The following is a 26314-nucleotide window of genomic DNA, read 5'->3' as shown; positions in this document are numbered from 1 at the left end:
AAGATAAGGGAACTATGTTCCTGGGAGCAATTTGTGAAGTCCACTGCAGTGCCCCCTAGGGTGCCCAGTTGGTGTCCTGGCATGTGAGGGGGACCAGTGCACTACAAATGCTGGCTCCTCCCATGGCCAAATGCCTTGGATTTCGCCGGGTTTGAGATCGCCGGCAGTTTTTTCCATTATCGCGGAAAAACACACCTGGCAATGTCAAACCCGGCGTACTCCAAGGCATTTGGCCGGGCTAAACCGTATTATCGAAAAAAAGGTGGCCGGCCATCTTTTTCGATAATACGGTTCCGGCCAGCTGTAGTGCCACCGCCAACATAGATCACCGGCAACATTCGATTATGCCCCTCTATATGTCTCATTGTGACAGTTATCAGAACAGGGTGATCTAGATCAGCAGTGACTCTTGCTGGTACCATGTGAGTTCTTTTGTATTTTCAGATGACAAAATTCATAGATTACAGACTGACACACACTCAGCTGGGAAATAGATACAATAGATATCTTTAATGATGCCTGAGTGAACAGCTACACAGCTTCTGGTTACAGGTAGACAGTATTCATGGCAATCTAGCCTCCCATACACAGGGAGGGGGTATGAAGGGTCTGGCCTGCAGAGACGCAGCTATATCTCCACAGTGCACAGAAATGGAATATCAGAGCACAATGCCAAAGAAAAAAGCTCTAAAGAAGTTCTCCTTAAACATACCAGTGCATATTGCAGTTATACTTTTGCTTTGCCCAGCCTAAAACAGGGCAGAGCCTGGTCAGGGCAACCAATCAAATATGTAGACATGTGTAGAGCCTGGCCAGGATAACTTGGATCTATAAGCCACCTCTGTGAGTTCTAGCAATTAGTGCTGTTTTGGTAAAGCAAGTTTGCTGAATAGGTTCTGAGTGTATTTTTTGCAGGATTTTGTGTTACTTCACAATTTGCCCGGTAGTGAAGGCAGTTTTTGTTGCTGTCACTGAGATGGCACCAGAATTTGAAGATTTTTGTTGTATGATAAGTTGTAAGAGGGAATGTCCTAGGAGCCGATATAGAAAGTCACTTGTTAGAGCCATTTCTGATGGCTGAGCACACAGCTTCTAATGTGAGTATAACGAGAAAGTTTTGCCCACCAATGCATAAGCTCATCATATGCAAATTTGAAGCACACAGAACTTGTGTACTAATTAGGGTAACCTTACAGATGCATGTGCATAAGATTTTGCATCAAGGACAGCATGCAAAAATCTATCTTATGCATATTCATTGTGGGTATACTGAAAACCTGACTGGATGAGTGTGCCCTGAGGACTGGATTGAGAATCACTGCACTAGACTACTCTTCTACACATATGCATACATATGCTGGTATTTTAATCGTGCATATTTGTCACATAAATGTTGGTGTCTTTATTTATAGATTTACTCCTATCATGCTGCTGAATATAAGAAAAATTCAAAACATCTAGCTTAAATGTTTCATATTAATCCCTTGATGTTCTGCTCAGTATTGGGCTTGATATCTTTGCAAAGTGAATTATTCTACTCAGCATGTCATTGCAGTTACTGATTTTATATTTATCAACATTCCATACCCATGCATAATATTAATAAATTCAAAGCAAAGAAGCAAAACCAAACTATCATGACTACATTTTGAAAGCATTACTCAAAAGCTTGAATAAACAGAAAGGCCTTTCATTATTTTCTAAAACACAGATAGCCATTTTCAGTCTTTAATGGTTGAAGCAAAAAGTTCCAAAGTGATGAGCCTAAGACAGGGAGTTTGCATGGCCAAAGAATGAAAATTAAAAGTGCTACTCAATCTATGCATTTGGCATATATGTACCAGTTTCCTCTTAAAGCTGATTCCTGCTTTAATTCTAGTTCTTGCAGTACACATCGTATTTCAGTTTTCCTCCTAGTTTTGTTCCTGCTAAGCACTCTTCAAACCTAGCATCCATTTCCTTGTTCTGAGCTTCACTAAAGTAGTTCATCCAGTCTCCAATTATACCTGTAAAAAATAAAAAAACATAAATATTTATGAATCTATCCATAGTCTTTAAGGTGGACACTCAGCAGCCAACACAGATGCATGTTTTATCCACATCACTTTATGCAGATTTTCAGTCTGGCTATGCATTCCCACATTAATGTTGAAAATGCTGGCATAACATTAAGCGGATAACTGGGGTTTTTTTTTTTTTTGCTATTTCTCCATTCGGACTTGAATGCATAAGTTAGATGGAGAGTGACTGAATTTTGCTACTGTACAACTATTCATTTGAAAAAAAAAACCCAAATCCTCCAAAAATATATAGATAAATACAACAATTTACTAGAATTAATACTGAAGTGAGGGAACAGGAAGGACAAAAACCATTCAAAATCCTGTATACATAGCACAAATACAACCCCCGTGTTTACAAAGCCATGCTAGCAGCTGCTGCGTGGCATTGCCGACACAGCCCATTCAAAGTGAATGGACTGTGTCGGCAGTACCACACCACCAGCTGCTAGCGTGGCTTTGTAAACAGTGGCCATAATGTGATGTAATGTAATAAAAAGAAAAGTGGCAGCTCTCAGTATTCCAAAGAGTATCTAAACCTGAATCAATAGAGTATTGTAAATGAGTATATGAGTCTATTCAACTCTCATTTAAACTGTTGCACATCCTTGATCTTGCCACCACATTAAAATAAAACTAATTTGTGAATAAACATCCTCGCTGTGCCATATACGACAATATTAGTATCAAAAATGCCACTGAAATATGTCTCCAAAAAATAACAGTTTAAATTTTCCAAAAGCTTCACAATCACAGTCAATGTGCTGAATGCTCTGAAATCTCCCACAATAGTCATTTGTCTGTGTGGTGTTTGTATATTATAAAGGCCATGAAAAGGGGAAACCTTGGACACAGAGTTGACTCAGGAGGCCAGGACGCATGGAGTGCCTCTGGTTCATCCTAGGGGATGTTGGCGGTAGGCTCCTGGGAGGACTAACCTTCATGTGGCTGTCTGGCCCCTTCTCACTGGTTAAATATGATCTTGGCTAGTTTTTGAGTACATATGTTATCTTGAAGGTGCCAAGAATCTGGTTCATTTGCAAGTTGTACGGTAATAGTATTTACTAATGATTGCCATTCTTATGCTAATACTGTCTAGGTTTGTTAGGCTGGGCTGTTTGGGGGGGGCAGAAAGGGGGGAGTACGCTAAGGGGTCATCAGGGAATTAACTTACAATGTGTTTGGATTATAGGAGAGGGGGATGGATATTTTTCATTGGGATAAAGAGGTTGGGTGGGAGGACCAGTGGGGAGGGATGGTGCTTGCAGGACTATGGAGCATATATCAATCTAGGTCTTAATACCTATCCTTAAGTGTTGGGACTACATGGTCACCTATAGAAAATAAGAGAAACAAACAGGTGGGGGGGGGGGGGAGGTTCTACCCTAGTCCCATTAATCACAAGGGGGGAGGGGAGAAGGTTGGGATGGCACTCTCATACTGAACTGCACACACTATGGAGCATCTGCCCCATTTGACTCTAACATATTTCCTTACATATACATATGCCTATTAAGATAGTCTCATGGAATGTGGGGGGGATATCATCACCTATAAAAAGACAGAAAATATTACAAGCCCTAAATAGGCAGAAGGCTGATATCACCTGTCTGTAGGAAACACATCTAAGTTCTCAGGAACACACTAAACAACAGTGGTATGGATTTTATTAAGAAAGGGACTGTTGGTAGAGAAGAAAAGAGTGATCGCTGATACAGAAGGCCGTTTTATAGTGTTAGAACTAGCAGTGGAATGCCAGTCGATGGTATGCAACACCTACGCCCCTTCTATTTTTGGGGGATCTTGCCAGGCATTTGTGACCTGGATTGGCCACTGTTGAAAACAGGATGCTGGGCTTGATGGACCTTTGGTCTTTCCCAGTATGGAAATACTTATGTACTTATGAACACATCCAGGGTCTGCAGATTAGTAAATGCTGTCAATATGTCATCAGAAAATAATGCAAATCATGTTTCCCCATCGGGATCCCACAGATCGCAGGATCTTTTAAGATCTTCTGAGCCAATAGTTCTATACAGTACAAAAATGTAGCGGATAAGGGGCATCCCTGTTGTGTATCCCTCTGGACACTAAAGGAAGAAGAGAGAACTCCATTAACCAAAAGTTGTGTCCAAGGGTCTGTATAAAGTGCTCATATCCTGCCTACTATAGGGCATGGAATCCAAATTGGTACAAAACATCCCACAAATAGGGCCAAGGCACTAGAGAATGAAACAGGAACAAAGTTTGCCCCTGTCCCCACCCCATCCCTGCAAGCTCTGTCCCTGTGAACTCTGTCCTTTTCTCCACCCTGTCCCCATGAGCAATATCCCCATCCCCACCATCGCAGCAAGCTCTGTCCCTGTCCCCACCCCTTCCCTGCGAGTGATGTCTGATCCCACCTGCACAAGCCTCAAACAGTTATGATTTTATATTTGACTTTTTATTAAAGTATAAAAAGAAACAATACGCTGTACAACTTTCATTTTATAAATCACAAACAATACAGAACGAGGATCAACAAAACCCCTGCCTCCTCTCCTCCCTTACAAATATCTCTTCCACTATCGGGAAAACTGAACAAGCCAAATTACTACAGATTACTACATGATAAATATAAATTAAACCAAAATCCCAAGAAGCCACACCTTGCTTTGTAGTACAACACCAAAGAAATAGAAAGAGATGCATTTCCTCCTATACTGTGCAAAATATAAAGATCACACATGCCAGGAATGGTCTTAGGGGAGTGCAACTGGGGCAACTGTCCCCTGGCCAGAGAGAACCCAAAGCCTGATGGGAGCTGAACACAGCACTGCCTGGTAATGGGCTTTGGGGTCCTCTCCCAAATTTTTGCCCTGGGTGCCAAGTCTAGCGCCAGTTCTGGCAGGATACACATTTCAAATCTGACATATTCTAATCACAAAATAGAAAATAAAATTATTTTGTCTACCTTTTGTTGTCTGGGCATATTATTTTTTTCAAATCATGTTGGTCCCAGTGTCTGGTTTCTGTTTCCCTCTGTCTTCTTTTAATTTGCTCGCCAGGGTGTCCTGCCCATTTGACATTTCTTCTTTCTCCATCCATCTTCCATCTTTACGTACATATCTTTCCCCATGTTCAGCATCTCCCTTCTCTGGGGTCCCCTATACTTCCCTGTCCAGCATTTCACCTGTGTCCATCTCCCTGCATTTATCATCACCACTCTATGTTCTTATCCCCTACCCCTATGTCCAGCATCACTCCTCTGTGTCCCTATGCCCCCCCCCCCCCAAGCCCAGTGGAGGAGTAGCCTAGTGGTTAGTGCAGCAGGCTTGGATTCTGGGGAACTGGGTTTGATTCTCACATCAGCTACTTGTGACTCTGGATAAGTCACTGAACCCTCCATTGCTCCAGGTACAAATAAGTACCTGTATATACTATGTAAACTGCTTTGAATGTAGTTGCAAAAACCACAGAAAGGCAGTATATTAAGTTCCGTTCCCTTTCTGTATTCCTATTCTCCCCTATGTATAGCATTTTCCCTCTGTGTCCATATAACCCCTCACATGTCTGGCATTGCCCCTCTGTGTCCATAGACCATCTATATGCAGCATCTTCCCTTTGTGTTCCTATCCCTATGTTCCACTCCATGCCCATCATCTTCCCTCTATTTCTGTATACCTCCCTGTGTCCAGCTTCTCCCCGCTTATCCTCCCTCCCCACCCCACCAATGTGTCTATCTCCCTCTTTCCCTTCCCTCTCTCTGCTGTGTGTTTAGTATTTCCTTCCCTCTTCCTTCATCCCCTTGGTTCAGCATCTCTTTCCCTTCCTTTCCTTCTTTTTTTGGGATCTTGCCAGGTATTTGTGACCTGGATTGGCCACTGTTGGAAACAGGATGCTGGGCTTGATGAACCTTTGGTCTGTCCCAGTGTGGCAATACTTATGTACGTATGTACTTATAGTAAGAAATTATTCTCCACGCTAATTAAACATCTACAGTCCTTTGATTCTATTCCTAAAGTGGGACCCATCCCTAGGTAAGGCGCATAAGCTCCAGACCAATTAAATTGATTGTTCTAAAGGAATCTCCTTACTGTGTGGTGTTCTGGATGCACTGGATTTGTAGTGGGTGTTACACCCAACAGAGCGCGATTTTCCCATTGCGCATTCCTAATGACCTAAGGTTCTCTCTCAACTGTTAGCTGGAGAAACTGGACCTCTTGCAATGAAAATAAATGGTTTTATAGTGATTTAACTTTTCATGAAGTTACAGTGTATCATTGGGCACAGGACCAGTTATGAAACAGACTAACTGTGAATAGCCAGAGCCCTTCTATGAGGAAGATTTATATACCAGCGTTCATACAAATATATCCCAAAATGCTTTTGGACATTCATTGACTATTCTGTGGCTCCAACTGGTGAAACATAGGAAGGGATAGTTGTGGGCCAGATGAAAACAAAAAGAAATTACCTTTCCGGAACAGCATATTGCCAAATGCACCATGTGTCGTACTGGATTCCTGTTTCAAAGTCTGGAATGTGTTTTGGTCTACAACGGACTGAATATTCTCCTCAGTCACAGGCAGCCCAAAGAATTCAGCTATTCTTTTCACACCAGCAACAGTGTTCTGAAAACAGGAAGATAGAAAATGTAAATTTTAACAAAATGGCTTAATGTAATGCAGATCAAGATAAATTTCCTTCATTAACATCCTGCCACTGGCCTGGTGTCTGCTTTCAACCCAACTAAATACATAGCACGTCGCAGTAGTGTAATTCCTTCAGAGTTTTAATAGTTGGGTATTCTAGCAACTTTAGGATAATGAGGGACTAGATGTGGTCATGCAAGAGGTCGAGTTTTTATTCCTGAGCCTAGTTTTGGATCCTTGGATCAGCCTGGGGTGGGACGCTGCAGATGCAGAACTTACATGCTCAGAAGAAGGTAGTTCTAGCCATTCCATACCACTGACACCTCCTGGCTAGACAGGGTGAATGGGGGTGGGGGGGGGGGGTACAGTTTGGCCAAAGACAATAATTGCAAAGGTAGGATTAGATGGGAGGTGGAAGAAGTAGAGTTTAAAAATACAGCTGAATTCCTGGGTAGCTACAAATGATTTGATTTGATTTATTGACTTTATGATGCCATAGCTCCTATAAAGAAGCTGGAAGTCCATAGGAGCGGGAAGAAATATCGCAATCAGACTCCCCCACCCCCCACACATATATACACAAAACTCTATACAAATATTTGGGTTTTCTTGAGAACTAAAGTAGTTGGATATGACATAGGTGAGTGGATTAAACAGGCCATAGAGGAACTTGTGAAATGTTGAAATAAGCTTGACTGTCACCTTGCATCAATTCTCAGTTCTCTCAAAGGGCCAATGACATCAGCGCAGTTGCTTTTCTAAACAGACTGGAATCAACATAGGGTTGCCAACTATTTGGTTTTCAACCAGCCTGGCCACCTTGTCAATCACCAAACCAGCTGCCATCAGATTCTTAAAACCGGCCAGAGAAAAGCTATTTTTTCCTGACGCTTCCCCATCCGCAGTCCAGCATCTTTCTCACCCCTTCCTGCCGACAATCTGCCAACTCCCTTGTCTCTCACAGCTGGCAATTTTTAGAAGTGGAGATTTAAGGTACACTGAAGTGGGGGGAGGAAAGCTGATAGACAGGGGAGATGCTGGATTCTTGGTAGGTTGGGGAGGGGAAGCAGGGACTGTCCTTCTTTGTTAATTGTACAGCATTGCACAACCCTGGTAGCACTTTAGAAATGTTAAATAGTAGTAGTAGTAGATATGCTGGACTTGTTGGTAGAACGGAGGGAGGCGGGGAAGAGATAGGTAGAGATGTTGGACCATAGAGGGTGGGGGAAGGTAATTGAAAATGTTATATTAGAGCAGCTTTGACAGTTTGTTAACTTATTATTGATTCCCTATCAGTTTGAGTTTTTAGCTAGTCATGGAACAGAAATGTTGTGGTCCAGCTAGCTTGATGTAATTCTTAGAGGTTTTGAATTCGGGAATACATGCCTTTTGGTACTGCATGATGTACCCACAGAATTTGAGACTATTAATCATGGAATCTTGATAAGGCACCTTTAGATTTCAGGTTCACTATTGGAATGGTTTAGATCATTTCTTTTTTATCGTATGCAACAAGTTACCCTTGGCTTACCTTACAGAACGTGTACCTCCAGGATCAAACCTGTTTACAATATTGTTCAACATATATCCATTTCTCCAATTTGTGTTTGCTCTCTGGGTTTAGGAGTAAGTTATCATTTTTATGCTGGTGACCTGCAGTTATTAGTGCCATTGAAGCAGTTTTTGACTTAGTAAATTTATGAATTAAAATTTTAAAACAATGGCTGTATTGCCATAACTGGTACTGAATATCAGAAAACTTTGTTGCTGGGCAGATTTCCTGTTCAGAATTCACCCAGGACCCAGTCAGTTGCAGATGGAAGAATTATTTATTCTTATTACCTTACAACTAATACATCTAGGAGTCATAATTGATTCCAGTTTATCCATGAAATCGCAAATAAAAGCAGCTGAGAAGTTTTTTTAAATTATAGATGACTCATCAATTAAAGCCTTTTTCAAACTTTATTCAATCACTGGTTGTTTCACATCTGGGTTATTGTAAGAAGATTTCATTGGGTCTCCCAAATTCTACACTCTGAGCCCTTCAGTTTGTTCCAAATGCTGCAGTATGGTTCCTAAGACTTGTTGAACTGACCATACTACACCAGTATTGTTGACCTTGCATTGGCTTCCAATTTTATGGGGAATTAAAAGTTTATAGTTATAATACTGGTTTACAGAACTTTAAGTAATGAACATGAAACACTGTGTATTTATATATCTGTAATCCTCTATTATATTGGGGATTACTAAAATTTGGTTTGTAGAACTCTCCAGAGACACTGGAGGGAGGACTTGAGTGGTGAGAGGAGTGAGGATCCTGCCCAAGAGGTTGGGTTCTTGGGATAAAGTGCAGAGAGAAATGTTTCTGGATGTGTGAGTGACAGAGAGGGAGGAGTAAAAGTTAATAAATACTAGAGTTGGGGGAGACACGGGGTCTTTGGTTGCCTGTACCCCCGACGGGACCCTTGGAGGAGAGGGGGATTCCAAAGTGGCTAAATAATCTCAGGCTGAATTGAGTATTTGCAGCCTCAATAGTGGCAACTGTGAAGGTGTTAGAGCTTCTTAGGATGGGCAAGGGAATCCCAGCCTGAAAGTAGGAACCAGGACAGGGGAAGTCAGTTCAAGGCCTGGGTGTAGCTGCAGAAGTGCATCACTAGAAGAAGCAAGGCCGGTATTAGGGGGGGGGGGGAACAAACAGAGCAGATGCCCTAGGCACCACAGCTCCAGAGGGCCCCTGTGGTCTGTCTTCCTAACATGCATTTTGTTGAAGGGGGGGCCAGTAGCGCAGCAACGTCCTTGCCTGCGGCCTGGCGCTGTTTCTCTGCTGTGTTCCTCCCCCTTCTGATGCAACTACCTGTGTCAGCCTGGAGGAACATGGCAGAGAAACAGCTCCAGGGCAGACACAGGTAGTGTATAAGAATTGCTGCCAGGCTGCAGACCTGCCCCTCTCCCCTCAACAAAATGTGATGTTAGGAAGACAGGGAAAGTGAGGGGAAGGGAGAGAGACCTCAGATCTGGGTGGTGAGAACAGGAGAAGGTGTCAGACCACGGGAACCTCCTGGAACTGTTTTAAAGTAGACCAGGGAAGGGTTTTTAGAGATAGGGGGACATGCCTGCAAAATTGGAAGTCAGGGGTGGATATTGAAGAAGAAATGAAGGGCCTGGGAACAGAGGGGAGGAAGAGAGTGAGATGGCAAACAATGGGGTGGAGGAAAGAAGAGAAAGGGAAAGGTGTTGGACCCAGAAGTGGTGGGGAGGGAGGGAGAAATGCTAGATGGGAGGGCAGTTGAAAAGAAGGAGGAAGATGTTGGACCCAGGTAAGCAAGGGAGGGAGAGGCAGGTGCCAAACAAAGGGAGGTTGGCAGGGAGAGATGCTTGCTTATGTGATGTGATGTGGGGTGAGGGGGAGAACAACAGCAGGAAAGAGGGGAGAGGTAGCAGACGGGAAGTGAGATGAGATAGGAAGATGAGTGTGAAGGAACAGAGACATGGAGCTACAAGAATGGAGGGAGGGAGAGGGAAGGGAAATAGTGGAAATGGTGGCAACATGTGGGAAAGGCCAAGAAGGGGTGGCAAGATAATCAGTGATATGCGGAGAGATGGATAGTGAATACAGAGGTAGAAGTGTAGTAATGGAGGGTAGATGAAAGATAGAAGGGAATAGCAGGCTGGGGAAGGAGTGAGATGATCACCTTCGCACTTCATCAACCCCCCCCCCCCCTCTCAGCCCCGCCCAACACTAACCACTACTTCCAGGAATCTCCAGGCTATTGACTGTTATGACTCTGCCCCAGTATCATGCTGTCATTCATCTTGCCCCCTGGTGGTCAGACCTGGTGGTCGCAATGGACTGTCTGTCTGTGGTTTTCCCGGTTCCAGAAGTCATGCCGGTGCGGTCCGGATTTTCTAGCCTGTCAGTTGGTCTCCAGACTTTTTGGAACTAAGCTGTTTCCGTACCTGGTGAACTCCCTGGCTGTTGGCCTTTTATTAACCACCTGGAAGTTTCCCTAGTTTGCCTTGCAACAGACGTCCTCAGAGGTGTGTCTTCTGCGATTGTTTGTTTCTGTGCTTCCCTTGCTACTTTCAGTTTCTGCCTTTGAACCTTGTGCCTGGACTTAGACTTTGCTTGCCGCCTGCCTTTGAACCTTTTGCCTGGACCTGAACTTTGACTTTGCTTGCGGCCTGCCTTTTGAACCTTTGCCTGGACCTGGACTTTGCTTGCCGCCTGCCTTTGAACCTTTGTCTGGATCTGGACCTTGACTTTATTTTGCCTGCCCACGGTTCTGCTGGGTTTGTGGACTATCTTCCTGCTCTCTGCTGTGGCTTCTGTTCCGGTGGGTGTTCCTCCTGCCACTGCCGCCCTCGGCAGTAGCCCAAGAGCTCACTATCCAGTGTTTCGTGTGAAGCGTGACATTGACCTCCCCCCCCCACCTTATCCTCTAGTATTTCTAATCTCCTCCCCTCCATCATGTCCTCCGAGTCTGTTGACAAGGCTGTCTCCACTTACAATGCCACCACTCTCTCCTCTGCTCTAGACACCCTCGCACCATCCACCCCCCGTCCCACAAGGCGTACTAATCCCCAGCCCTGGCTGACCCCTTGCATCCGATACCTTCGCTCCTGCACCCGATCTGCTGAACACCTCTGGAGGAAATCTCGCACCCAGACCGATTTCCTTCATTACAAATTCATGTTATCCTCCTTCCAGTTCTCCCTATTCCTTGCCAAACAGGACTATTACACCCAATTGACTAATTTATTTATTGCATTTCTATCCCACCTTTTTGCAGGCTCAATGTGGCTTACAATTCAACATGAGTTGTGGAAATCTGTCTGAGAAGATACATTTAGTATAGCAAAATTCTCTCAGCTCCAACCCTCGTCGTCTCTTCGCCACCCTTAACTCCCTCCTCAAAGTGCCCTCCGCTCCCACCCCCCCTCACTCTCTCCTCAATCACTGGCTGACTACTTCCGCGACAAGGTGCAGAAGATCAACCTTGAGTTCACTACCCAAGCCACCTTCTCCTCTTCACCCTTCAACACACTACCTCAACCAACCAACCCAGGTCTCCTTCTCCTCTTTTCCTGATATCACCGAAGAGGAAACCGCCCACCTTCTTTCCTCCTCGAAATGCACAACTTGTTCCTCTGATCCCATCCCCACCAACCTACTTAACACCATCTCTTCTACTGTTACCCCCCCCCCATCTGTCATATCCTCAATCTCTCTCTCTCCACTGCAACTGTCCCTGACACCTTCAAGCACGCCGTATTCACACCACTCCTCAAAAAACCATCACTAGACCCTACCTGTCCCTCCAACTACCGCCCCATCTCCCTCCTACCCTTCCTCTCCAAGATACTCGAACGTGCCGTTCACAGCCACTGCCTTGATTTTCTCTCCTCTAATGCCATCCTCGATCCGCTTCAATCTGGTTTTCCTACACTTGACAGAAACGGCACTCACTAAAGTCTGTAATGACCTGTTCCTTGCCAAATCCAAAGGTCACTACTCCATCCTCATCCTCCTTGACCTATCCGCCGCTTTTGACACTGTCAATCATGATTTACTTTTTGCCACACTGTCCTCATTTGGGTTCCAGTGCTCTGTCCTCTCCTGGTTCTCCTCTTATCTCTCCCACCGTACCTTCAGAGTACATTCTCATGGATCTTCCTCCACCCCCATCCCGCTCCCAGTTGGAGTTCCCCAGGGATCTGTCCTTGGACCCCTTCTTTTTTCAATCTACACCTCTTCCCTGGGCTCACTGATCTCATCTCATGGTTTCCACTGTCATCTTTTTGCTGACGACACCCAGCTTTATCTCTCCACACCAGACATCACTGCGGAAACCCAGGCCAAAGTATCGGCCTGCTTATCCGACATTGCTGCCTGGATGTCCAAACGTCACCTGAAACTGAACATGGCCAAGACCGAGCTTATCGTCTTTCCACCAAAACCCACTTTTCCTCTTCCTCCACTCTCTATCTCAGTCGATAACACCCTCATCCTCCTCATCTCATCTGCCCGCAACCTCGGAGTCATCTTTGACTCCTCCCTCTCCTTCTCTGCGCATATCCAGCAGATAGCCAAGACCTGTCGCTTCTTTCTCTTTAACATCAGCAAAATTCGCCCTTTCCTCTCTGAGTACACCACCCGAACTCTCATCCACTCTCTCATTACCTCTCGCCTTGACTACTGTAACCTGCTCCTCACTGGCCTCCCACTTAGCCATCTATCCCCCCTTCAATCCGTTCAGAACTCGGCTGCACGTCTTATATTCCGCCTGGACCGATACGCTCATATCACCCCTCTCCTCAAGTCACTTCACTGGCTTCCGATCAGGTACCGCATACAGTTCAAGCTCCTCCTTCTAACCTACAAATGCACTCAGTCCGCAGCCCCTCATTACCTCTCTACCCTCATCTTCCCTTACGTTCCCACCCGAATTCTCCGCTCACAGGACAAATCCCTCCTCTTAGTACCCTTCTCCACCACCGCCAACTCCAGACTCCGCCCTTTCTGCCTCACCTCTCCCTATGCTTGGAGCCCTTCCTGAGCCCTTACGCCAAGCCCCCTCCCTGCCCATCTTCAAATCCTTGCTCAAAGCTCACCTTTTCAATGTTGCCTTCAGCACCTAACCTTTATACCTCTATTCTACTACTACTACTATTTAGCATTTCTATAGCGCTACAAGGCATACGCAGCGCTGCACAAACATAGAAGAAAGACAGTCCCTGCTCAAAGAGCTTACAATTCAGGAAATCTAGACTGCCCAATTTGACTGCCCCTATTTGACTGACTGTACATTTGTCTTTTAGATTGTAAGCTCCTTGAGCAGGGACTGTCCTATGTTAAACTGTACAGCGCTGCATAACCCTAGTAGCGCTTTAGAAATGTTAAGTAATAGTAGTAGTAGTAGCAGCTAGGGAATAAGAGAAGAATATGGAAAGTTTAATAGGTAGCTGTAAAGTCAAAAGAAGGAGAAGAGTATGACAGAAGGTGAAATTTGAGTGGACAGAGAGGCAGAAAAGAAAAAGACAGAGAAAGGAAGGATCAATATGTCAGAGACTGGTGTAGTGACTGAAGAGAGAAGAAATGACAAATGGACAAAAGCCGCTAGAAAGAGAATTAGCAGAAGGCAGACAGAGAAACTGGGACCAACATGACGGAAAAATAAAATATCCAGACAACAAAGGTAGAAAAAAGTGTTTTAGTTTGTATTTATTAATTGGAATATGGTAACTGTGGGATATAAGTGTCACAGATGTCTTTGTATTGTATTCACTGGCATAGGCAGACAGGGAGGAGGGGAAAGGGAGGGGTGCAGGGCAGGGCTGAACTGAAAAGTGGGTGGACACCAATTTTCCACCGCCCTCCCCCCCCCCCCCCCCCCGCCTGAATGCAAAATACGAATACCTGAGCTGGCAAGGATCTCCAGGTGAAGACCTCTTCTTCCTTTGCTGCTCCAACAGCCAGAACTCTCCAAATTCTGTAGCCAGCGGCAATGTGTCCCCAAGCTGCTGTCACCACTGCTGACCCACCCCTGTGAATGGTTGGTTTTTCTCTCTAAAGGTGACAGAGGCTACCCACAGCAGAGTTGGCTCATGACCCCCATAGTGCACCCACAAAGAAGGTCAGAGGAGAACTACAACAGTAGACATCGGACCACCTGTGGCATCACCGAGCGCACCTTTGGACAACTTAAGAACAGGTTCCGATGTCTGGACTGTTCTGGAGGGGAGCGCCTGCACAGCCCCCAAAAGGTGGCAAAGATATTCCTGGCCTGCTGCATGCTACATAATTTGGCAATGTGCAGAGGACAGGCCCTACCAGAAGAGCCACAGCCAGCAGAGCAGCAGGCCCCAGATGAACAGGATGAGGAGTCCCCTCCACCTCCCGCCCACAGAGCAGAGCAGAGTGAACACCAGCTGGGGGTCAGAGCCAGGCAAAGACTGATCGAAACAAGTTTTCTGTGAGAGTAAGTTGACATTTATTTATTTCACACAGTACTTACACACCAACACCCCCCCACCACCACCACCATCACCCGCTCTATGCATATTCCCCTCCCCTGGCCCCGTCCCTGTCCCCTCCTACCCCTCCCACCATGTTCCTTTGCAGCTGGTGAGACTGTTGAGAGTCCTCTGATGAGCTCCCACTCTCCTCCTCTGTGTCCACAAGGCAGTCTGCTGCCTTGGCTGCCCTGTGGAAGTCCGGCCACTTTGCGCTCTGTGGCTTGCCCTGCAACCTGGGCACAGGACCCAGAAGGGGAGCTGGTGTGATGGCTGCTGGACCAGTGGCTGGGGAGGCTGAGGATCTCAAGCTCCACTTCTTGGCAGGTGGTTCATGTGCAGTGGTGGAAGTCGACGCCAGTTGTTGCTGCATCAGGGCTGTATTAGGTGCTCTCAGGTCAGGGTGTAGGCCCTTGATGCTATGCTCCAGCCATTGGAGCTGCTGTATCACATCACGTTGGGCCTGGAGCGCTTCCCGGTGCACCTGGATCGCTTCCTGTTGGGCCTGGAGCACTTCCCAGTGCACCTGGATCACTTCCTGTTGGGCCTGGAGCGCTTCCTGCTGCAGCTCCAATTTTTGGCTCCGGTAGTCTTCCATGTGCACATTCTGGCCCAGAAATTGTGTGGCGAGGCGCAGTAGCTGCCTCCTCTGGCTGGATGGCCTCTGCTGCGGAGGTGCCCCCCCCCCCTTCTGCATCTTCAGCTTCTTCTTCAGTGCCACCATCAGCAAAGGCTGCGGGTGGTGGAGGGAGAGCCTCTGCTGCGGGTGGTGGAGGGAGAGCCTCTGCTGCTGCGGAGTCCTGTGGTCCCACCCCATGGTCCTGTGTGGTTTCTTGTGCAGGCCCACTGGTTTGCTGCTCTGTGTGCTGGGGCTGGTGGCCACTAGGGCCAGCTTCTTCCTCCGACTGGCTGTCATCACCTGCATAGCAAAAGGGGAGGAAGTGTGTTGGTCAAAATAACCCACTTTTGGTTTTCAGCATTCATATACATAGCCCCACAGGCAATGACCCAGCAAAGAGATGGTGAGGAATGGGATTGGCAGGCAAGCCATAGATGTCATTGTACATGGTACAGAGCTGGAGGCAAGGAGTGCAGTGTACTACAGATACTGATGTGCAAGAGAGCCACACAGGCAGGTGGGTAGACATCTGTGGAAGGAGTGCAGAGGACAAAGTAGCTACAGCACAGAGGTGTGGGAAGGAGATATGCAGAGTTTGGTGATGGGGAAGGCCCCAAAGCTGTGAAACAGTGCTAACCTACACACAGTTTATTTATTTTATTTATATTTTATATTTTAAATATATTATTTACATATATTATATACATTGCTGGAAGCCCTCTTCCCCCTCCCCCCTCCACTCCCCCTTCCCCCTCCCCCCCTGCTACTCCCTGTGTCATGGTCTGTAATGAATAGTGATTTGCATTGCATGTGGTGTTCTCCCCCCTTTCCCTACTGAGGAGCACCACACTGTCCCCCACTTGTGTAAAACAGACTGTAGTCCAGCACAACAGATACCCCAGCTTCCTAATGGTGAACCTACCTCAGCCCTCAGGCTGTGCTGATGTGTCAAGGGGCCCAATGCAATGGATCCCATCCTCGGGCAAGATCCCATGAATGATGCGCTCAATGGGGGTGAAGTTAGCAGTGCCATCTGCTGGGGGGTTGGCAACAGCCTTCCTCCTGACATCTTGCCTCAGCCGGTGCCACTTTCGTTTGCAGTCTTCCACATCCCTGCCACAGTGGAAGACCGTATTGAGCCGGACTCTTACTGCTTCCAATTCTCACTGCTTTGTTGTAGCAGCTAGCCTCTGGCCCATGGGAGCAAAGAGATGCATGTGCCTCCTCTGTATTTCTTTAACCAGCGGTTCAACTTCTGCATCGGTGAAATTACCCTTGTGGGTGGGTGGTTACTTTGGTGCCATTGTACCAATGCAATGCAAAGAATAGAAAATACAGAGAAGGGCGCTTAAATACGTTCTCAGGGACGCCCATGTGAGAATGAGATGGCTGTTTCTGAGATGGTAAGCCTAATTTCGATTACTGACAACTACTACTACTACTTAACATTTCTAGAGCGCTACTAGGGTTACGCAGCGCTGTACAAATTAACAAAGAAGGACGACCCCTGCTCAAAGGAGCTTACAATCTAAAGGACGAAATGTCAAGTTGGGGTAGTCTAGATTTCCTGAATAGACGTGTAGTGGTTAGGTGCCAAAGGCGACATTGAAGAGGTGGGCTTTGAGCAATGATTTGAAGATGGGTAGGGAGGGGGCCTGGCGTATGGGCTCAGGGAGTTTGTTCCAAGCATGGGATGAGGCGAGGCAGAAAGGGCGGAGCCTGGAGTTGGCAGTGGTGGAGAAGGGTACTGAAAGGAGGGATTTGTCTTGAGAGCGGAGGTTACGGGTAGGGACGTAAGGGGAGATGAGGGTAGAGAGTTAAGGAGGGGCTGCAGATCGAGTGCATTTGTAGGTTAGAAGGAGAAGCTTGAACTGTATGCGGTATCTGATCGGAAGCCAGTGAAGTGACTTGAGGAGAGGGGTGATATGAGTATATCGGTCCAGGCAGAAGATAAGATGTGCAGCAGAGTTCTGAACGGACTGAAGGGGGTATAGATGGCTAAGTGGGAGGCCGGTGAGGAGTAGGTTGCAGTAGTCAAGGCGAGAGGTAATGAGAGAGTGGATGAGAGTTCGGGTGGTGTGCTCAGAGAGGAATGGGCGAATTTTGCTAATGTTATAGAGGAAGAAGCGACAGGTCTTGGCTATCTGCTGGATATGCGCAGAGAAGGAGAGGGAGGAGTCGAAGATGACACCGAGATTGCGGGCAGATGAGACGGGGACAATGAGCTTCTTATCAACTGAGATAGAGAGTGAAGGGAGAGGAGAAGTGGGCTTGGGTGGGAAGACAATAAGTTCGGTCTTGGCCATGTTCAGTTTCAGGTGGCGGTTGGACATCCAGGCAGCAATGTCGGATAAGCAGGCCAATACTTTGGCCTGGGTTTCCGCAGTGATGTCTGGTGTGGAGAGATAAAGCTGGGTGTCGTCAGCAAAAAGATGATAGTGGAAACCATGAGATGAGATCAGGGAGCCCAGGGAAGAGGTGTAGATTGAAAAAAGAAGGGGTCCAAGGACAGATCCTTGAGGAACTCCAACAGAGAGCGGGATAGGGGTGCAGGATGAACCATGAGAGGGTACTTTGAAAGCACAAAATCCCTAAACGTCCTCAGCTGCTTCGCCGAGATGGTTGGCCTAATTTCGATTATAGGTAGGGACTAAGGGCGTCCCCAGCTGCTCTGTGTTTTCTCAGCTTGGAGAAGAGACGGCTGAGGGGAGACATGATAGAGGTATATAAAATAATGAGTAGAGTGGAACAGGTGGATGTGAAGCGTCTGTTCACGCTTTCCAAAAATACTAGGACTAGGGGGCATGCGATTAAACTACAATGTAGTAAATTTAAAACAAATCGGAGAAAATTTTTCTTCACCCAACGTGTAATTAAACTCTGGAATTCATTGCCGGAAAATGTGGTGAAGGCGGTTAGCTTAGCAGAGTTTAAAAAGGGGTTGGACGGTTTCCTAAAGCACAAGTCCATAAACCGCTACTAAACGGACTTGGAAAAATCCAAAATCCCAGGAATAACATGTATAGAATGTTTGTATGTTTGGGAAGCTTGCCAGGTGCCCTTGGCCTGGATTGGCTGCTGTCGTGGACAAGATGCTGGGCTCGATGGACCCTTGGTCTTTTCCCAGTATGGCATTACTTATGTACTTATATGTACTTATGTGTCCTCATTTCGATTAAGAGTGATAATGATAAATGTCTGCAGCTGCTCTTCCCATTTGGAAGCTTGCATTTCCTTTATTGGCGCCTCTTTAAAACGGCTTTCTCTGTGCTTGCACTTTAGAGATATTTCTTTGCATTATGGAGTGGTATTTGAAAGTGTTTTAGCTCCAGTTATAGTAAACCTTGTTTTTCCCACTCTATGCTTTTGTACACCTGTTTGTTTGTGGTTTTGGGGGGGGGGGGGAGGGGTTTGAGGGGGGGGAGCTTTTTTGCCAATTCTTGAAAGATAACTCGTGTGGGGGTTTTGTTTCAGACTGGGTGTTAGCTGGTAGCTTAACATATACTCTGCATTTTCTACATGTGACCAACTCTCCATTCTCTACCCTCCAGGAGTTCCTTGCTGTGTGTGATGTGCTCCCTCACCATAGGCGCCCGGTATAAGAGGCTTGGGGAGGCCCACAGCAGGATGGATCAGGTGTGCTGGAGCCGGCTCTTAACTTTTCTTCCGACTTGCGAGCCGACTCTCCTCCCTCCCTCCTCCCTCCCTCTGGATCCGTCCCTCACTGACCTGTCCTTCGAATTCTTTGGGGCATGCCCGCTGCCAGCGCTAACTCTCCCCCACTCCTGGTTCGCGCTTTAAAAATGGCTGTCGAGACTTCCAGAGGCGGCTTCGCGAGACTTCTGCTGAAGTCTTGGAGGCCGCCCTTGTAAGTCTTGGAGGCCGCCCTTGTAAGTCTCGGTGGCCATTTTGAAGCGCGAACTGGCAGGGGAGAGTCAGTGCTGGCAGCGGGCAGGCAAGACTGCCTGCCCCGAAGAATTCGAAGGACAGGTCGGTGAGGGACGGATCCGGAGGGAGGGAGAAGTCGCCGCTGAACAACTCGGGAGGGGTGGCAGGGGAGAGAAGGGAGTCGCTGGGCATGGGTGGATGGAGGGGAGAGAAGGGTTGCTGGACATGGGTGCATGCAGGGCAGGGGAGAGGAGGGTCACTGCTGGACATGGGTGGATTGAAGGCAGGGGAAAGGAGGGTCACTGGGTATGGGTGCATGCAGGGCAGGGGGAGAGAAGGGTCGCTGGACATGGGTGGATGGAGGGCAAGGGAGAGGAGGGTCACTGCTGGACATGGGTGGATGGAGGGCAGGGGAAAGGAGGGTCACTGCTGGGTATGGGTGCATTCAGGGCAGGGGAAGAGAAGGGTCGCTGGACATGGGTGGATGGAGGGCAGGGGAGAGAGAAGAAATGCTGGACATGGATGGAGGGGAGGGAAGAGTGAGGAAGCAGATGAGATGAGGGAAAAGGAAGAGAGAAAAACTGCACATGGATGAAGAAAATAGGCAGAAGCTGGATCCACTGGACAGTCAAGTCTGCGGAGGACCCAGCTTTTATTTACGGATATAGGACAAGAAATGAAGAAGAAAGGCGGAAAGTAAAGAAATAAATGGAAAGGAAGCCCTGGAAACGGAGTTAAGAGGACATATAGCAGAAGAATCGGATACTGGGCCAGCATGATCAGAAAAACAAAGTCACTAGACAACAAAGGTAGAAAAATCATTTTATTTTCATTATAGTGTTTGGAATATGTCCACTTTGAGAATCAGGTGCTCAACATTAAAAGTTTATATTTATTTACTTATTTATGGCATTTTATCCCACATTAAACATGAATTAGGATGTTTTGTGGCTCTACATGAGAATTGTGATATTATGATTCCTTGTTTCATATTACATAGTAACATAGTAGATGACGGCAGAAAAAGACCTGCACGGTTCATCCAGTCTGCCCAACAAGATAATTTCCTGTGTGCTACTTTTTGTGTGTACCTTACCTTGATTTGTATCTGCCATTGTCAGGGCACAGACCGTATAAGTCTGCCCAGCACTAGCCCCGCCTCCCAACCACCAGCCCTGCCTCCCACCACCGGCTCTGCCTCCCAATCTTGTCTAAGCTTCTGGGGATCCCTTTATTCCAAGCAGGATTCCTTTATGTTTATCCCACGCATGTTTGAATTTCGTTACCGTTTTCATCTCCACCACCTCCCACGGGAGGGCATTCCAAGCATCCACCACTCTCTCCGTGAAAAAATACTTCCTGACATTTTTCTTGAATTTGCCCCCCTTCAATCTCATTTCATGTCCTATAGTTCTACTGGTCTGTGATGATGTCGGTTTGGGTGGTATATTGGTGTATTAGGTTCTGCCCAGTGTAATATTTATGGTACAGTAAGGTTCTGAGTGTGTTTTTGCACAAAGTTGTGCATAGTGTTTTGCAGTTGAGCGATTGTGGTTAGTATATGCTTTGAGCAACCACTTTATTCTTTGACATATGATACATATCTACTATCTTAATTTAATAAAAGGTATTGTGACTTTTATTTTTATTTTTTCTGTGTGTTAGCAGACAATTATGGATTTAAGCTCCACCCCTGGCCACACCCTAACCCCGCCCCCTTTAGCCTCCCCAAACAGTTGGGCCTCCGACCGCTTATGTCCCTCACTGCCCTCCATTCTCTTTCTCCTTTGTTGAAGCAGGCAGTCTCTGGTCCCTTGGAGCCAACAGATTCTTGCACCACAAGTTCAAGGTAAGCTAATACCTCTCAGCCACCTCTTCCCTTTCTGCTATGTAGGTACTAAATAAACACTTCTTGCATCTTGCAGGACAGCTGGTCAAGAGGATTGCAAGAGACAGCAGTGGACTGTAATACCCTGGACTCTGAGAGCCATGATTGTTTCTACCCAATTCATTGTACAGATGTCTTGTTCTCTATTGGACACACTCGGTTGTGGCTGCCTGTGGAGTGGGGTGGGGGGGAGGGGAGGGGAGGAGAAGAGGCCCTGAGAATGGATGTGTGCATCCCTCATGGTCAAGGGTTCCCCATTCTCTCTATGTTCTCTGCATTCAAATCTTACCTCTATTTTCACCAGGTTCACGGGTATCCATAGCTGGTAGCTTTTCTCCCGCTTTGCACCTCATGTGTCTCCCCGCTAGGTTCCATCCTTCTTTATGTGGTGAACCCCAGTCCCCTGTTATGAAGTGCCCACCCATTCACAGGGTTGTTGTGGGTGGGGAGAGGGGAAGCATATATGCCCTGAATGTCTTTTCCACATTATTCAACACAGTCCTACAATCCTCCATAGTTATGGAACAACATTTCTATATTCTATCCTGCAAACTATTTTCAAGGTGGCCACAGGTGCATGCCTACCAAGGCCTTGAGCCCTTAAATCATGGTGAGGGAGAGGGGTTCTGGTTACAGTTCTTATTCTAAATTACCTACAGGTGGCTACAGCCTGGTGCCTATATAATTCCCCTAGCCTGTGCCCTTCTGTACCTGATGTATTATATTGCAATTGTGATGAAATAAACATCCATCTAATGCTTTTACCCTTGGTTTCCCTTTTCTCCTCAGCACTATATACCATTGCTGATACATTCAATGTGAAAAGATGACCCAGCTGTTTGTAGCTCCTTCCTGGCCCTCACCAATGTGGTTTGGTTGTGGGTAAGGGTGTCTGGCGATCAGATAGCAAACATCGTCTATGCACTACCTAGGGTTATCTGCAAGTTTCTACTTGACAGATCACTAGTGCTAGACAACATACCTATTATTTACACAACTCTGTGCTGTGGGGCTCTATGGTAAGGGGGGAGAGGCTGGATGGGCATTTCTGTTCCTCAACAGAAATGCCCACCCAGCCTCCCCCCCCTCCCCCCCCACCTATTATACAGCCATGCAGTTTGGAAGGAACAGGTGGCCTTCTGTATGGCCACACTTATCACACATATATACCAACATTTCTCTGTCACAGGTCTCCTGTCATGCAACCCAGATTGCTGCCTCCTCTCAAATCAACCCCAGCATTTGATAATATGTAGTGCACAAAGTAGAGACACACACCCTGTTATATAGAAAAATATCAAGTGTGTATTTAACAAAAAAAAATTTTTGAACTATTTACAATTTTGGGTTTTGTTTTTAAAGTCTCTCAAGGGAGGCGTTATTCTCCCCCCTGAATGGCCCTCTGCAGCAGGCTGACGAGCAGCACCAGGAGCAGCCTCTGCACTCTGAAGTGCTGATCGTTAGCCTGCCGCATTGCTGACACCTCTTGCAGCAACTGGTTTTGGCTATTCACCAGTTGCTGCAGGAGGCGCAGTGCTGGGGCTGGGGCTGCGGCTGGGGATGGGGTGGAGAGGGTGGGCAGTGTTGGGCCCTCATCATCATCCCCCTCAAGGGGAGGCATGTCTTGCCATGGATCCTCCTTCTTCTCCTCCTTCTCCTCGGCCTCCTCCTCCTCAGCCTTCTCGGCCTCCTCCTCCTGGGCCTCCTCCTGCCGCTGCTGCCGCCCTGTGTATGTAACAGGATTGTCTTTGAGCTGAGCACATCCAACATGGCTTGCATAGTGCAGGAGCTGGCTGGCCTGAGGCGGGGGATGGGGAAAGGTGTGGTGAGCCCTGGGCTATACCATGGGGTGTAAGATGCATGAGATGACATGACAGGGAACCTGGATGCTGGTCTGACACACAGGCAGACCACACTCATTGGTCAGCAGCATGTTTGCATTATGATTTGTGACTATGGTTGGCTGACTATTTTGGGGTTTTGGTTTTTTTTTGGGGGGGGGAAGCACATAACTTTTTAAAATGAGGCAATGACATCCACTAAGAGAGGACCTCAGGCAGGAATACCATGAAACAGTATCCACCTCAGAAAGGGGGATACTGAAGTGAGGCATGTCATCTCATTCATCTCAGAGAAGGTTAGTTGGAAGTTGCAGCCACACTCATGGGAGGGTAGCTGCAACCTCAGGCCTTAATCTGGGACAGAGGTGTTATGACTTACTAGTTGCCTATTTGCCACATGGAAAGTGATATTGTACAGGACATTTGCATTATTAAATAAATACATTTACAAATGAGTACAGGTGCCCTGTTTATAATACTTACGTCGAGCCCTGAGGCGCTGTCTCACTGCCCTGATCATGTCAGGGCTCTCCCTCTTCATTCAGCGGAACCTCCGCCGGAGGGACTCGAGGTCCCTCCGAATGCCAAATCTTCTGCAAGATATGTTTGTATACCAGGAGTCAGGGCAGGGCCGTGCCAACACGGTAAGCGAGGTAAGCATGGCAGGAGGGTGCCATCCTCTGGGGGGGCGCCCCGCCGCACCATGCTTACCTCGCCCTCTTCTCCCCAGATCCTTTTCCTTTTTTTTTTTTTGTTTAAATTTACCTCTGTCCGGCGGCAGCGTAGCGTTAGTGAGGAGGCGGCGCTCCCCCGCCCCGACGTGTCATCTTCCCTTTGCTCAGTTCCGCCTTCTTCTGACATCAGAAATGACATCAGAAGAAGGTGGGACACTGAGCAAAGGGAAGACTGACACGTCGGGGCGGGGGAGCGCCGCCTTCTTCTCACTAACGCTACGCTGCCGCCAGACAGAGGTAAATTTAAACAAAAAAAAAAAGGAAAAGGATCTGGGGAGAAGAGGGCGGGTAGTGTAGCGATCGTTTTCGGGGGCGGGGCCAACTGCAGGGGGGCGCCGGAGACCCTAGGCACGGCCCTGAGTCAGGGGATGGCCCTTCTTGCCTTCAGCACACAAATTCATTTGGAAATCAAATAGGAGAGACTCACAACACTGATTGGGGGGGGACATTACATTGGTACAGATGATGTCATTGAGGTGGACATGAGGACAGAGAGCACTGTTTGTGTGCAGTATTGTAGGGATGTGGGAATGTTTTTCCTTTCTAGTACATAGATTCTATTAATGAATGTGCATGTGAACATATCACTAATTACCCTTGAATTCAGACTCCAGCTTGTGCTTACATTGCTGAGGGAGCTCTTATATGTGTAGCTACAGGAGGGGTCCCTGATAGGCCAGGACGGGGGGGGGGGGGGGGGGAAGCAAACACTTACTTCTCCAACCTGTCCCTTATCTCACCCCAGGCTTCAATGGAGAGAGTCCTGGGGGGCAGGTGGTGGTGGTGGCGAAAAAGAATGCGCCTGTGCTTCAAGCACAGGTGCAGTAGGTACATGGTTTCAGTTTGGCTGAAATTAGGCTCTTGACGCTGCGCCATGTTTCTCAGTGAACAAGCGTTGGAAAGTGTGCATCACCTTATATGGACACCCATGCGTGATGGACATCCTTACATGCACATCTCCATATATGGACAACCATCCCCTATATGGACAGGTCAGTACGTGCATATCTTGGCATCTATAATGGCTCCACACATGGATGGCCGTGACACATGAACGTTCATGGACTGTCGTCACGCATGTGGGGCCTATGTGCGGAGTTTTCCTTATATGGATCATTATCAAGTGTGCAAACTTCATATATGCACAATAAAATATGTATGTTCCTTATATTTCCCATAGCTGCATGTTCCGCAAGTACAGTGCATGTAGTTGTGGACACCCAGGTACGGGGAAAATATAAGCAACATTGAGAAGTATAAAGTACAGTAACAAGGATGTATTTTTCATATACTTTGGGCATCCCCTGATTTGGGCATTTTCAACCGCGATAATGGAATGTCTAAGGGCGTCCATATTATTTTTCGATTATACCTACCTGATTTTGGCCGACTTCGTGAGGGCACACAAATTCAGATTTGGACGACCTTTCGATTATGCCCCTCCACGGCAACTAGTTAATAATGCTTGCTTTTCTCTCTCTCTCTCTCTTTATTCCCCCCTTAATATTAAACTAGGTCCTGCTTGCTTTTCCCTCTCTCTCTCTCTTTTTATTCCCCCTTGATACTAAACTAGATCCTGCAGTGCCTGCTAGATTCTATCTGTTAATACTGTGGTACAAAGTTTTTAAAACTAAGTGGAAACAACTATGGAGATTAATTGATAAAAATTGCTTTTTATGTTTTTATTTTGCCTATCACTAACCTATAATTCCTCCTTTAAACCACAATCTTTAAGTTCCCAAGGCACAAAGCAAAATAGTGTTCACTTACCAGAGAAATGTCCTCTTCTCTCGGAACTTCTCAGCTGATACGGTTCAGATAGCAAATTGTTACTATTTACCTGATTTTAAAAAAGGGTTTCGGATATTCAGCAGGGGACTGACCAATTAATCACAACAGAAGTGGGTCTTACAGCTTTTTTAGAGGACTCTCAAGATACTATCCTGACCAAAAGTCACTAATAGATCTACTCTGTTAGTGACTTTTGGTCAGGAGAAAGAGAAATCTTTGGTTCTGAATAGTTTTTTTTCAAAAGAAAGGCCTAATTTACGTGGAGCCAAGGTTAATGTGTTTTCAGATGTGGCTAGAGCCACTCAACTTAGACGAAAGGCTTTTTTGGCTCTTTCTAGAGTGTTGGCATTAGGTGTGTCTTTCTTTTTGAAATACCCCTGTAAGTGTCTTCTTAATTTCAAGGGTACTGAATATATATTTTTAGATTCCCTACAACCTGAACAGTTTCTTAAAGGTCATGAAAGTAAGTCTGTGGGTTAAGAAGGATGTATATATATATATATATATATAGTAATTTGTGCTGTTTGTAATAGATTGTTCTGACTTGATTGTCCTTTTTGGGGTTTTTTTCCTTCTACTTAAAGTGACTTTTTCTTTTAAATGTGGGCTAGTTGGAGTTCTTAAGGATGGAAATGTGTTTCATCTGTGTAAATTTACTTTTGTAATTCCTGTAATTCCAATTTCATGTTCTTTTGATAGAATGTAAAATTTAAAATTAAAAAAAAAATGTAAGCACACTGCTTTCTGACGGGTGGAACACACACATATAAATACACACAGATGGCATATTTCCACATTCATGGCACATTTTTCCACACACATTCATGCAGATACTATTAA

At 46.5% G+C, this 26314-nt stretch overlaps 1 protein-coding gene across 1 annotated transcript in view; it reads right to left on the bottom strand.

The window, feature by feature from the left end:
- Positions 1–479: 479 nt before the first annotated feature.
- The window catches only part of LOC115466676 (sulfotransferase 6B1-like), an 81596-nt gene continuing 55761 nt past the window's right edge, over positions 480–26314 (bottom strand). The window contains exons 6-7 of the mRNA XM_030198077.1: positions 6517–6673; positions 480–2006 (exon numbers count right to left, since the gene is read on the bottom strand). Coding sequence (XP_030053937.1) covers positions 1876–2006; positions 6517–6673 — 288 coding nt within the window. The 3' untranslated portion in view covers positions 480–1875. The remainder of the gene's footprint in view (positions 2007–6516; positions 6674–26314) is intronic.

This window comes from Microcaecilia unicolor, chromosome 3 (genome assembly GCF_901765095.1).
Source record: "Microcaecilia unicolor chromosome 3, aMicUni1.1, whole genome shotgun sequence".
NCBI classification, from domain to species: Eukaryota; Metazoa; Chordata; class Amphibia; order Gymnophiona; family Siphonopidae; genus Microcaecilia; species Microcaecilia unicolor.
Note: the sequence above shows the minus strand (reverse complement) of the source record. Positions and strands in the feature narration are given on the sequence as shown.